Source organism: Agelaius tricolor, unplaced genomic scaffold (assembly GCF_023055355.1).
Source record: "Agelaius tricolor isolate 1412-34295 unplaced genomic scaffold, bAgeTri1.0.p SCAF_20, whole genome shotgun sequence".
NCBI lineage: Eukaryota > Metazoa > Chordata > Aves > Passeriformes > Icteridae > Agelaius > Agelaius tricolor.
Genome location: NW_027269280.1, coordinates 963,109 through 976,911, shown reverse-complemented (window position 1 = coordinate 976,911; position 13,803 = coordinate 963,109). Strand labels below are relative to the sequence as shown.

Genomic DNA, 13,803 nt, shown 5'->3' with positions numbered 1-13,803 from the left:
CACAGACAGCAGGAGGATATACAATACCTTCTTTCAGCATTAATTGATTTTTAAAATCTGTTTGCATTAAAAGGATACATGAGCAGACATGGGATTTGGTATTTTATTTTGCAAATGTAATTTGGTTTTAGTAGTTACTACAATGAACTTCCTGATGGGTAAAAGGGAAAGGGCACAGCTTCTGTCAGAGATATTAAGCAAGAAAAGGACAAAAGTAAGAGTGTAAGGAGAAGAAACAAAACTGAGCTTTGAAATAGTTCCAGAATCAGCACCTCGAGTGTTTTTAGGTAGCAGGCTTTGGTTTCACCTAAACATTCTGTACTGGGGGGCTGTGAGAGTGATGCAGTGTCTGGGGCCTGTGGCAGGCAGGGAGCTGGAGGCAGCTCTGTCCCATCCTGAACTGAATTCCAGCTCCTGGCTGTGCCTTGAATGCTGAGGTTTGGGCTCCTGCTCTCTGTGGGAAGGCTGGGAGCAAAAGGCTCAGATCTGCTGCTTCCAGGCAGTGAGGAGCACGAGCACATCCTTCCCCCACAGCTCCTGTTCATGCTGTTCATGGTGTTCATGGCATTTACATGTGAGCTCTCACTGCTCTGAGCTGCCCTGCTCCTCCAGTGGGGCTTCCTTAGCTGGGAGTCACCCTGAATGCACATCCCAAACACGTCAGCAATTGCACTGTGCTCAGAGGCTGCCCTTCCAACAAATCCCCTTCTGTTTCACTGGATAAACTACCCTGAATTCTGACGTGTAACCCAGCCCTGTAATCATCTGCATTCCAGGTGAGCTTGAAATACTGGAAAAGATCTCGTGCTCATGGTCAGCGTTTTATTTCAGGAGCATAAAACTGGTGCAGAAGAATTACCTAAGCCACTTTTATTAGCATTCCATTCCATTTTCCATTCTCCTCAAGCCCATTTAAAATAGGAACATAGGAGGAAATCGATCTCTAAAGTGTGAGCAGATCCCTGAGCCCTGTCCCAGTGCTCTCAGGCCCTCCAGGGCTGTTTTTACCCCCTGAGCCCTCTGGGGTTCTGTAGGGCAGGAACGAAGATGCTGAACTTGAAATTCTCTCTGAAACTTGGTGTTTTCAGGGGTCTGACCCAGCAGGGGGAGGCAGGGCTGGGGCTGCTGCCCCCCTGCTTTTCCCACCTCCTTTTTCCTGTTTTTCTCTGTTTTGCTCCCTTTTTCTGCAGAGTTCAATTCTGGAGTTGGCAGTGCTGTCCCATTGCTTGCAGGGGGGTTTTATCATTTTTATCATTTTTATCCTGCTGGGAAATTCAAAATGTTAGTCAGAGAAGGTCCACTGTTAGATAATAAAATGATGTGTTCAACTATTTTTATTATTTTCAATCCTTTGAACACAAAAGCTCAAGGAGGATGAAGTCCATGGAGTATCCCCAGGCTCCCACTGTAGCACAGAGCTGTTTCTTTCTCCCCCACTTCATTCCCATGTGGATTTGCTGCTTTTTTGTGTAATTTTGGTGACATTGCTCACCCTGATTCTCAGAAACCACCTCCTCCCCATCTGTGAGCTGCTTGGAGATGACTTTTTTAGTGACCTCTTTTCTTCCAGTTTCTTTTCCCAGTTCATTTTTAGTAACTGCAGAGCCTGGGCAGGGGACGGAGGGGCAGCCACAGAGGAACAACAGGGAAAACCAAAATCTCTGCAATTAAAAGAAAAAAATCACTTCTGTGGCTTCCTATTTCCTGAGGTGACTGGTTCAAGAATTGAAGTTTGTTTCTGAATTGATTTTCTCTTCATTAAAAAAAAAAAAAAAAAAAATTCCACAAATCCACAGTTTGAGTTATAGAAAGATATTGAAATAGGAAATTGCTTCTTTAATCACCTAAATTAAATAACAGCGCTTCAGGAGGGATTTTGGAAGTGTAGTAATTGCCTCTTTTACTACAGCTATTTTAAGGTAATTTATTTTGTAATTTTTATTTGTGAATGTTCTGCAATAACCGCCAGGCACCGGTTTTCCAGTCTTGGCAAGTCTTAATATTTGACAGCAGTTTCTGAAACTGATATGTTTCTAAATTGTATTATAGATAAATATAAACTGGATTTTCAAAACCAGTCTTCCAAGACCAACAGCTTTTTGGGAACTAGTGCTGATTTCCAGCTAGACAGTTGAAATTTGTTTTATTCCAGAAAATCAGGGTAATGGTCATAAGAAAGGATACAGAGACAAACTAAAAATATATATATATATTTGTACTAACTTGGTAATTGTGTTTATTGCAAAATTGATTCATTGATACTGTAAATGGACATAGTAAATATAAATTACGTTATTGGCTTTTGGAGTTCCTTAATGTATCTCATAATTTTGATTTTCAATAGTCAGAAGAAAATCACATTGACGTGTGTTTTGTTGCTCTTTATTGTGTTTTTGTTTTTAAGATTGAACAGATATTCTTATGTTGAACTCTGAAAGTTTTTTCTTCTCTTCTCTTTAAAGCCAGATGCTAGGAAGAAAATTTATGTCCAAAGCCAAGGTGAGAGCTTTGAGATCCTGATGAGGGATTCCATGTCTGTGCTTCCGGCTGGGCTGGGCTGAGCTGCTCCCTGAGTTGGGCTTTTTGCCTCTGCCCTTAACTGAGGCGGAATTTCAGCCTCTCTGCCTCAGTTTCCCCGCACTGGGCGCTCTGTGGAGCTTTTCCCAGCTGCCTTCCAAGGTCAGCTGGCACTGGGGCAGCTCTGGGATTTCTCCAAAGGCTGCAGAAGGTTTGAGGGTGGGCAATTCTATCCTGGAGCCCCAAGTTCCTTAAAATGCTCCAGGGTGAGTTCCCAGCCCAGTGAGAGCCAAGTCCATCACTGATAATCCAGGGAGCACAACTCAGTGTTTTAGTGTGATGGCTTCATTTCCCAATTTATTTAATTAAAAATAACTCTCTGTGGATTCCAAAACTCATTCCATCTTGTGTATTTCACTTTCAAAGAAGGTAACATCCTTTTCCAGGCTGTGCTGTTGAAATAACTCATTGTGAAGTCTGTTTAGCCCATCTTTAGTTTATATTTATGTTCCTTGGGAGGTAATAGTTAAATAAGTGTTTAAATAAATTAATAAAATAGTTTCATCATTAAAATAATTAATCTTTAACATAAGGAAAAACGAATGCATTAGTATTCAGGACAGATTAATATTTGATTTGTGCATAAATTTCATTTACGTCCCTTTGTGTTGAGGGCTCTGTGTCCCAGCTGCCCTGGATCTGTTCTGGAATAGTGTTCCCCCTCAGGTGATGCTATCCCAGGTGTAGTTTTAGAGGGCAGGTTTAGCAGGGCTGTGTTGCTGGAGAAGTTGAAGCACTGGGGGATTGTTCAGCATTTCCCATTGAATTCCAGCCTGTGGAAGGGCTGCACTGGCATTGCTGGTGAGGGCAGCTGCAGAGCAGTTCAGGGTGCCTGGCAGAAATATTGCTTTTCTGGACTTCCCAAAGCCTTCAGGAGCCACAGCTCAGGGCACATTTAACATGGGAGTCTCCTTTTTTACACAGGAATTAATACTACACCCAGTGAAACATTTGACTGGTACAGATTTCTACAAAATGCAGGTAAAACCCATTTTTCCCTTTGTTTTCTGTGTTTATTCCTAATAGATGTCAAGGATGAAAGAAACTTAGAATCAGCTTAACTAATTATGTAACAAAGTGCCTTAACTCTGTGGGAAATGGCAGAACATCCATCAGATGAGTCTGGGCCACCCAGCAGCCAGAAATGCTCTGGGTCTGTGCTCCGGGCAGGGCTGGGCTGCACCAGGAGAGCTCCAGGCTGGGGCAGGGGCCCTGCAGGGCCATGGGGAGCACAGCACAAATCCCTGAGCTTTATTCTGTCACAGCCTTTATTCTGTCACAGCCTTTATTCTGTCACAGCCTTTATTCTGTCACAGCCTCTATTCTGTCACAGCCTGGGCTGCCTGCAGGGAGACATAAATGCTGGTGTTTGGTTGTTTGGGCTGGAGCTGCCTCTGCCCTGCTCTCACCTGAGCAGGCCCGGGTGAGGCAGTGCCCTAATTCTGAGTCACCAATCTTTACTCACTCCATCCCTCCCCAAAAGGGGGATTTATAGGCATTTCAGCCTGGTGGAAACCTTTCAGTTTTACATCCCTCAGCCTGATCTCAGCTGTTCCCTCTGCTGCAAGTGAATCCTCCCCAGTGGCTTTATCCCCTCAGGAGATGTGAGCCATTAGTCAGAGCCAGGGGCAGTTTGGAACTGAGCATTGTGAGGTTATTTTGTTCTCAGTAAATCACAGTGCCACCAAGATTAATAATTGTCTGAAGTGAAATGATTTGTCACTTGCTAGCACAGCCTTAGTGTTGATTTGATCTCTTGTCCAACCATTTTGTGATTAAATGAGCTGTCAACAGATTGAGGAGAGGGAAGCTCCCCCTAAAGTGAATTTCTAATGTATTAGAGACAGTTTTTTGCCTAATGTGTGCTTATGCAAAAGTGCAAAATAATTCATAATGTACATGAAAAGCAAACTAAAATGTGACTCTAACATCTGTGCCTTATTAAATAATAACTTGGAAACTGGCATCAGATTATTCAGTATTGTTTTTATGACTGTTTCATCTCATTTATCGTCTCTGCCTGGTGCCTGTGTCCATCTCTGGTGGCAGCCTACAATTTCCACTTCTTTTAATACTGCACATGGGCTCAGGCTTTCTGGCTGTACCTTTGGCTTTCCAGGGACTAATTAGGAGCTCTCAGTGAATTGGTTTTTTCTGGGCATTTGCAGTTCCAAAGTGTTTAAAATTCCACTGAACTTGGAGCAAACCCTCAACAGCAGGAGGCAGTTTTGCTCAGGAGGATGTGATTTTGGCAGTGTGCACTTGCACAATGTTCTCAATGTGAAAAGACCCTGAGCTTTAATGCAGATGAAGCTGCCCAGTCTCCTTCAGCTCATGGCATTTGTGAGCTTTTCTGTTTTAAAAAAATTTTTCATGAATTCTATTCCATGTCTGAAGGCACTTGATGATTTTTTGGGGAGAAACATTTCTCCAGGTGACCCTTGCCTGCCTCTTTAGCAGAACCCTTGAGCCTTGGTCGCACTCAGGACTCCCAGGACAGAATGCAAAGCACAGCTCACACCCTGCAGTGCAGGTTTTATTTCATCTGAGGCATCTCTGTGAAACTCCCTGGCTGTTCAGGGTGCCAGGCTGCTCTCTCTAATGGAACAGGCTCTTCAGAATGCTTCCAGGCTGCCCTGCACAGAACAGGCTTCCTGTGAATATTCTTTGTGCTGATGTTTCTGTCAGTCAGAGGAAACATTTGCTCTCTTTAAATATGACACCAATACCCAAACAGCCTCTTTACATCAATGTAATGGCTTCAAAAGGAATTTAGTGGTGGCTTTAAAGTGAGTGGCAGAATGCACCAAATGCACTTTATGGTGGGAGAAGTGCAGCCCCCAGATCTGAATGGTGCCAAACGGAACTCTGAGGAATCCCAGCTTTGTGTGCACTCCATTTGATAGTTTGGGTGCCAATGTAAATTGCAATTGCCTGACACAAATGGAAGCAGTGCTGTGAAGGGTTTTTGCTGCTGTTGTTATTATTATGATGGGTGCAGTACAATCTCAGTACAAATATCACAGAATTGGTGTTTTTTCATAGTCTCTGGGAGCTGCAGAGGTGATGGTGTGGGGTTATTGCTGTCTCCTGGCTGCAGAATCTCCAGGGACTGGCTAGTCAGCATTCACTGGATAAACCTACCAAAAAAAAAGGGCTTTTAGAGTAAATTTGCATTGTGGTTAACAGTCAGCTTCACAGTTTGTTTGTGTGGCTGAGAGACTGTGAGCAGCAGCAGCCAAAGCAAAAAGCTGAACCCAGTGAGGCTGCAGCCTCAGGAGCTCAGCACCTGCAGCCTCTGGGGGAGCTCAGCCTGCTTCAGGAGGTTTTGCTGCCTGTGTCAGCCTGGAGACCAGAGCAGATGATCAGACTGCTTCCTCTGACCTTGCGTTGCAGGGATCTCCATGCAGCACAGTCTGTTTGGGTTTAGCAATTTCAGAAGCCCTATCTATAGACTTGGGAGAGTCAGGGGAAGTTCAGCCTTGTGCTGCAGACTGACAGAAAATGACAAGGCAGTTTAAGCAAAGGAGAAACCTGAGACTGATCTCCAGCAGCTCAAGGCTGGGGCAGAGCAGCTCTGGTCAGCCAGGCCTGAAGTCATCACTGCAGGATGAAAACTGCTTTTGATTTTCAGTGGGGCTGAGATACAGACCCTGTAAACATCATGTGATGAGAGGATGCAGATAACCAACAAAGCCTGCACTAACAGACTGAGAAATCTTTGTTTAGCCAACAGCCAGGGCTTAAAGCTGCTCCCACGGTGGTGTGGAACCTCAGGGTCATCACATGCTTATTGCAGCAGCAAATAAAACATGCAAAGTGTTTTATTTATATGCTTTTGTAGTTTGATTTTTCAACTCTCCTGTAATTTCTGCTTGGTGCAGGGCTGTTCTCTGAGCTTGAGAAGTTTACATAACCTGTCATGGCACAGGCAGGGTTTTACAGAGGCATTAGATTTTCCTGGAGCTGTGCTGGAAAGAGAGACCCACATAAGAAAAACTGAACAGTAAAAGTTTGAGTGTAGTAAAAACTGTATGACAGCAGCAATAGACTGAGTTCCCAAAGTAAACTGAAAATGCAGAGCTTTTTGTTGTCTGATCTGTTAGAAATAATGAGAAACAAGGGAGCAGATGGAGGTGATGGGCTCAGGAGATGATGGAGATGATGGGCTCAGGAGCAGATGGAGATGATGGGCTCAGGAGGAGATGGAGGTGATGGGGTCAGGAGATGGAGGTGATGGGGTCAGGAGATGATGGAGGTGATGGGCTCAGGAGATGATGGAGGTGATGGGCTCAGGAGGAGATGGAGGTGATGGGGTCAGGAGATGGAGGTGATGGGCTCAGGAGATGATGGAGGTGATGGGCTCAGGAGATGGAGGTGATGGGCTCAGGAGCAGATGGAGGTGATGGGCTCAGGAGCAGATGGAGGTGATGGGCTCAGGAGCAGATGCAGGTGATGGGCTCAGGAGCAGATGGAGGTGATGGGCTCAGGAGCAGATGGAGGTGATGGGCTCAGGAGCAGATGGAGATGATGGGCTCAGGAGATGGAGGTGATGGGCTCAGGAGCAGATGGAGGTGATGGGCTCAGGAGATGGAGGTGATGGGCTCAGGAGCAGATGGAGGTGATGGGCTCAGGAGATGGAGGTGATGGGCTCAGGAGCAGATGGAGGTGATGGGCTCAGGAGCAGATGGAGGTGATGGGCTCAGGAGATGGAGGTGATGGGCTCAGGAGCAGATGGAGGTGATGGGCTCAGGAGATGATGGAGATGATGGGCTCAGGAGATGATGGAGGTGATGGGGTCAGGAGATGATGGAGATGATGGGCTCAGGAGATGATGGAGATGATGGGCTCAGGAGATGATGGAGATGATGGGCTCAGGAGATGATGGAGATGATGGGCTCAGGAGATGATGGAGATGATGGGCTCAGGAGATGATGGAGGTGATGGGCTCAGGAGCAGATGGAGGTGATGGGGTCAGGAGATGATGGAGGTGATGGGCTCAGGAGGAGACGGGCTCAGGTTGTGCTGGGCAGGATTAGATTGGGGATCAGGAAAACTTCTTCAGCCTAAGGGCTAAAACCGTTGAGAACCACCAGGAGCTGTTCAGCTCAGGGCCCAGAGCTGGTTCTGGGGTCCAAGAGCAGCACCAGAGCTTTCTCCAAGTCCTGCCCATTGCCTGTCTCTGGAAATAAACCCCTGTGCCCTAGAAGGTGATGTACATCCTCAGTGTAGGACTGATGCAGAGCAGGAAACAGGGGGAATAATGATAATTGTTCATGATCTACTCTTTACTGCTTTTACCATTGTTTGTGCTCACTGATGGAACAGTTTGGAGTGTTCAGCTCTGCCCCCTGCCCCAGTGGCTGATTTCTACAATCATTTGTCCCAGGCATTCCTGCAGACTCAGGCCCTGTCCATCTGTTCCTCTTGGTGTGTGGGCTGCGCAGAGTCAAGGACCCTCTGTACTTGGTGGAAGCTTTCTCAGGTAAGTTCTGGATATTTGAACATTCCTGTTTGTCACTCAGAACATTCTTCTGATGTTGATAAGTTTGGCATGGGCTGTTTTGTTCATTGCAGGAAACATCATCATATATTTACATTTGAAAAAAGAAATTCTTATGTAACCATTGATCTGTCCAACACATTATTTCTGTGCCATGTCTTTTCCATCCTGCTGGGAATAACAGAGCATTCAAATCAAAGCAATATTTGATGATTTTGCTTGCTGAGAAAACTGTTTTGCTGTTACATGCAATATTGATGGAAGACAAAAGAAAAGATCGTCTACTTCAAAATAACTTTTTTATCTTGCTGTCCCGTGGCTGCTACATTGATTTGCATGTGTGCTAATTAATGCCACTGAAGCTGCAAACAAATTTTACCACCCATTGTTGTGGCTCAGTGCTCAGACTAGGGTGAAGTTCCCTGGTAGCACAAAAGGGAATATTTTGTCAGGCTCTGTTTGTGTCTGTAAGAGATTCAGGTATTCTGAGCTGGAAATTCAGCCTGCACTATTCAAGTGACTTTTATAACCCTTGGAGCCTTGTGATGCTGAGGAACAAATGCAGTTTGCAGTGAGGTGCCCTGGTCTATTCTGGGTATAAAAAGCAGCAGATGTCTCTTGTGCATATTCCTGAGTAATGATTGTAATGGCTGCAGTTACTTCCACATGTTCCTTGACACAGGAAAATATTCAAGCAATTTTGGCTTCGTGGCCAGAACCACTGCATTATACAGAGCATTGTTCTCCTGAGTGATTCAGAATTAATATCTGAGTTAGTTAAATAACCCCTGAGTCAGAAGAGATTGCATGAAGCAGAAAGGCTAAATACTAACTTTCAGATATGCTAATATTTGAATTCTGAGGAGTAATGTGAGGGCTGAGTGTGAATCCGGTGCAGATTCAGTCTTTTAAGTAGCAATACAATATTTGTCTAATTCTTCTTTAACCATGGAGCTATTTATACTGATTAAAAAAGTAATAATTTTTATTAATAAAACAGTTGCTTCTCTTCTGTTTCAGAGTGGCACAGAAAGGATCCCAGTGTCCATCTGGGCATTATTGGACCTGCAGTAAGTTGCTGCTGTAATTTTTATTTCTATATATTTCCATTTAACTCATCTGAGATGCCTCAGCTCTCCTCCAAACTGAACCTGGCTCAGAGGATTTCTGTTAGAGATGAGAAGCTCCGAGCCCAGACCTTGTCAAGGCTGTTCCCACCAGGTCTGAGCTTGGCAGCGGCTCCAGTGGCCAGAGTCCCACAGTCCAGGACTGCCCATGAAGGGGCCAGAGTCCCACAGTTCAGAACTGCCCCTGAAGGGCCAGAATTCCACAGTCCAGGACTGCCCATGAAGGGCCAGAGTCCCACAGTCCAGGACTGCCCATGAAGGGCCAGAATGCCACAGTCCAGGACTGCCCATGAAGGGGCCAGAGTCCCACAGTCCAGGACTGCCCATGAAGGGCCAGAGTCCCACAATTCAGAACTGCCCATGAAGGGCCAGAGTCCCACAATTCAGCACTGCCCATGAAGGGCCAGAGTCCCACAGTCCAGGACTGCCCATGAAGGGCCAGAATTCCACAGTCCAGGACTGCCCATGAAGGGCCAGAATTCCACAGTCCAGGACTGCCCATGAAGGGCCAGAGTCCCACAGTGCAGGACTGCCCATGAAGGGCCAGAGTCCCACAATTCAGGACTGCCCATGAAGGGCCAGAGTCCCACAGTCCAGGACTGCCCATGAAGGGCCAGAGTCCCACAGTCCAGGACTGCCCATGAAGGGACAGAATTCCACAGTCCAGGACTGCCCATGAAGGGCCAGAGTCCCACAGTCCAGGACTGCCCATGAAGGGGCTCCTGCACTGCAGGGGCAGCAGCTCCCAGGCTGTTCCAGGAGCTGAGGCAGCCCAGCCTGTTCCTCACTGCTTCACTCCATCCCAGGGAGGAGTTCTGAACAGAAAAACCAGCAAAATATTTGGGTTGGACTCTTGGCTGCTGGTGTTACCCCTGTGGGGTTTTAGACACTCACAACCTGCTAAAATGTGTACTTTTGCAAATCAAATACTAGCAATGGCCATTTCAGCAGGAACAGCTTAGAAATGAGCCTATCAAATGTTTTGAAAGGCAGCAGCTGCCATCTAGGAGATGTTTTCCCCCAGGCCTGGCTAATGAGGATTTTGGTGCTGTGAAGGTGTTTCAGTGCTGTTATCCCTGTTCTCCCCTCTGCTCACGTGCAGCACTGGGTCCTTGTTCCATTCCAGCTGGGCTTTGCTGCCGTTGCTGGCTCAGACACAATTAACACAATTAAAATGAGGCTCAGCCTCTGTGTGGCACCAGCAGCAAGGGCAGGGCTGGAGCTCACAAACCCAGCCCAGCTCCTTTGCCATTCAGAACCTCAGAGCCTGGCATAAACTGAGGGGGTTTATACATCCCCATCTCAGAACAATCTTAAAGTTCTCCCCTGTCCTGATTCTTCTGCCTCTGTGTGCCGCCTGTGGAACTTTGTGCTGAAGTTACACAAGTAATTGCAGGGCTTTTGAGAAGGAAATCAGGGATCCTGCAGCACAGGGCTGGAAAAGGCAGCCTGAAGCCCTGGTTCAAGCAGGGGGAAGGTCTGAGGAGGCAGCTGTGCCATGTGAAACAAACTCTCTCTGCTGCTTGAAAGCTTCCCTGGCTCATCTGGGTGTTCCCTCTGTATCAGTCTCATCTCTGATTCATCTCCACGTGAGCCTGAAAACTTGCAGGCAATTTGCTTTATAAAAAACAAATAGGCACTCAATAGGCAAATAAGAACAATTTCTCTATTTTCTCATCCAGTTTTATTCTTTGCAAATTTGAGGACATAGGATTTTATTGTTCAAAGCTGTTTTTACATTTTTATTTTATCTGGGCTTTTTTCCACGCTAATACACAAAATGATGTGGAAGTGAGTGGTGTGGAAGGCAGATCTAGAGCAGGTGTAATGAAGCTGTGCTCCAGAGTCAAAAGATGCACTTGCTGCCTCCAGTGAGGATTTTATAAACATTTCAGTCATCTTTCTAAATCTGCTTCACTTTTTCACAAGCTAATGTCTTTACAGACCAGAAATAACCCAGTGGCAGTGCACAGGCTGGATCAAGGGCTGAACCTCCTTAAAACATTTTAGAGTATATTTCTCTCATGGAACTAAAATATTTCTAAAGGAAAAAATGCATCTCAGCTTTATTGGTATTTAGCTATACTCTTCTTATTCACATTGCTTCTCAAACCACAAAAATCTTAAGAAAATCAGTGCCACCATCTATGAAGCATGTAATTTTTATTGTGAATATAAAAGCCCATCCAGTAAGAGTATATTAATTAAGAAGAGAAAGAACAAAGGCCCCCACTCTATTTTCTGCTTTACTTCCATGAGATGATCTGTTTGCTGCCATAAGATTGTATTCTATTCCCTGGGTTTTCTATGCATTGGCTCAGGTGGTGCAGCTGAGGTAACGTTGCAGGATTGAGGCCTGTGTTATGTAAAACTTTCACCATTTGTCTCCACTTCCAGCTTTCCTTTTGTTCATTCCTATAATGAAATTTGGAACAGCAGCTAATTTTCAGCAGTTCCATATTCCAAGAATAGGAGCTTATGAAACTTTGAAAAAAAAAAAGAGTTAAGGCCAAAAAGCTTTAAAGTTTTGTTTAAAGTATTAAACAAATACTTTGTTTAAAGTATTCAGCTTCCTCTCAGAGCTCTTTTTGGGTTTTTTGCCCATGACTGTTTATTTACTAGGGGTTAGAATTTTGTGTGTATTATTTACTGGGGTTAGAATTTTGTGTTTATCATTTACTGGGGTTAGAATTATGTATTTATTATTTACTAGGGGTTAGAATTTTGTGTTTGTTATTTACTGGGGTTAGAATTTTGTGTTCATTAGATTTCCAAGAAGTCTTTCTGCCAGAGCACGTGAGTAGCATCCCTGTGAGTGTCTCATTGCAGCCAGGCTGCCTCCTGAGCCTCCTGAGCCCATTTTTACCCAGGGAGCACAGGGACAGTCCCTGGGCATATCAGTGCCCTGCCCCTCCCTCACACAGGAGGTGTCACACCAGGCCTTTGACACAAATGAGGAACACATCTGTGGCATGATTTTAAAGCTCACCATTTAAAGTATTTTAGATTAGAAATGTGCTAAACTTTGTTTATTTCTCTGGGTGTTTCAAACATGAGCTGCAGTGCCACTGACCTCTGTGTGTGCTCCTGTCCAGGTTGATCCACTTTTTACCAGTGAAGTTAAGGAGAGAGTTAAAAGGTAAGGAGTTCATGTTAAAGCTGCTCTGTGCTGAAGGCAGGCAGCTGGCTGCCCCTTTTTAAACCCTGTACATAAAAATGGGTGTCCATGCACGGGTTAATACCAATGGGTGTAAATACCAATGGGTGTCCATGCACAGGTAAATACAAATAACTGTCCATGCACAGGTAAATACAAATAACTGTCCATGCACAGGTAAATACCAATGGGTGTAAATACAAATAACTGTCCATGCACAGGTAAATACAAATAACTGTCCATGCACAGGTAAATACCAATGGGTGTAAATACAAATAACTGTCCATGCACAGGTAAATACCAATGGGTGTAAATACAAATAACTGTCCATGCACAGGTAAATACAAATGGGTGTAAATACCAATGGGTGTCCATGCACAGCTCTGTGGGACTGACAAAGCTGTTGGGATCCTTTGGCATGGAACAATCTCAGACCAGGAATTCCAGCCATTGAACATTCTAGAATAAGCAGTATGTTGATGTTTTAGGTTAAATCACCTGTGATTGAGTCTGACTTAGATCTGTTCCTGACAGAACCATGGGAGGGTTTGTGGTGGCTGAAGTTCCCCCAGCTGCACCCTCCCACGGGCAGGGGCAGCCAAGCCCCAGGCGCTGTCCTTGAGCTCAGGCAGGGATGGGAGGCCCCAAGGGGCCCTGGGCAGGTGGTTCCAGTTCCCTCACTCCCGGAGGGGCTTCCTCACTCCCGGGGTCCCTGCGGGCGGTTCCAGTGCCCTCACTCCCGGAGGGGCTCCCTCCCTCCCGGGGTCCCTGCCCAGTGCCCTCACTCCCGGAGGGGCTCCCTCACTCCCTGGGTCCCTGCAGGCAGTTCCAGTGCCCTCACTCCCGGAGGGGCTCCCTCACTCCCGGAGGGGCTCCCTCACTCCCGGAGGGGCTCCCTCACTCCGGGGTCCCTGCGGGCGGTTCCAGTGCCCCTCACTCCCGGAGGGGCTCCCTCCCTCACTCCCGGGGTCCCTGCCAGTGCCCTCCCTCCCGGGGACCCTGCCCAGTTCCCTCACTCCCGGAGGGGCTCCCTCACTCCCGGGGTCCCTGCGGGCGGTTCCAGTGCCCTCACTCCCGGAGGGGCTCCCTCCCTCCCTCCCGGGGTCCCTGCCCAGTTCCCTCACTCCCGGAGGGGCTCCCTCACTCCGGGGTCCCTTCGGGCGGTTCCAGTGCCCCTCACTCCCGGAGGGGCTCCCTCCCTCACTCCCGGGGTCCCTGCGGGCGGTTCCAGTTCCCTCACTCCCGGCGGGGCTCCCTCCCTCCCTCCCTCCCTCCCGGGGTCCCTGCGGGCTGTTTCTCTGTGGCCGTGTCCTTGCAGGGCCCCCGGCGTGCACGTGCTGCAGGAGCTGCCCCAGCAGGAGCTGCACGCTGCCCTCAGGAGCTGCCTGGCCCTGGTGAACAGCTCCATCTCCGAGGGCATGTCTGCTGCCATCCTGGAG

At 46.8% G+C, this 13,803-nt stretch overlaps 1 protein-coding gene across 1 annotated transcript in view; it reads left to right on the top strand.

Moving 5' to 3' along the window:
• Positions 1-13,803, top strand: part of GLT1D1 (glycosyltransferase 1 domain containing 1) — a 37,589-nt gene that overhangs the window by 13,537 nt on the left and 10,249 nt on the right. Inside the window, exons 5-10 of the mRNA XM_071444946.1 lie at positions 2,463-2,499; positions 3,502-3,558; positions 7,967-8,062; positions 9,101-9,150; positions 12,303-12,346; positions 13,683-13,803. Coding sequence (XP_071301047.1) covers positions 2,463-2,499; positions 3,502-3,558; positions 7,967-8,062; positions 9,101-9,150; positions 12,303-12,346; positions 13,683-13,803 — 405 coding nt within the window. The remainder of the gene's footprint in view (positions 1-2,462; positions 2,500-3,501; positions 3,559-7,966; positions 8,063-9,100; positions 9,151-12,302; positions 12,347-13,682) is intronic.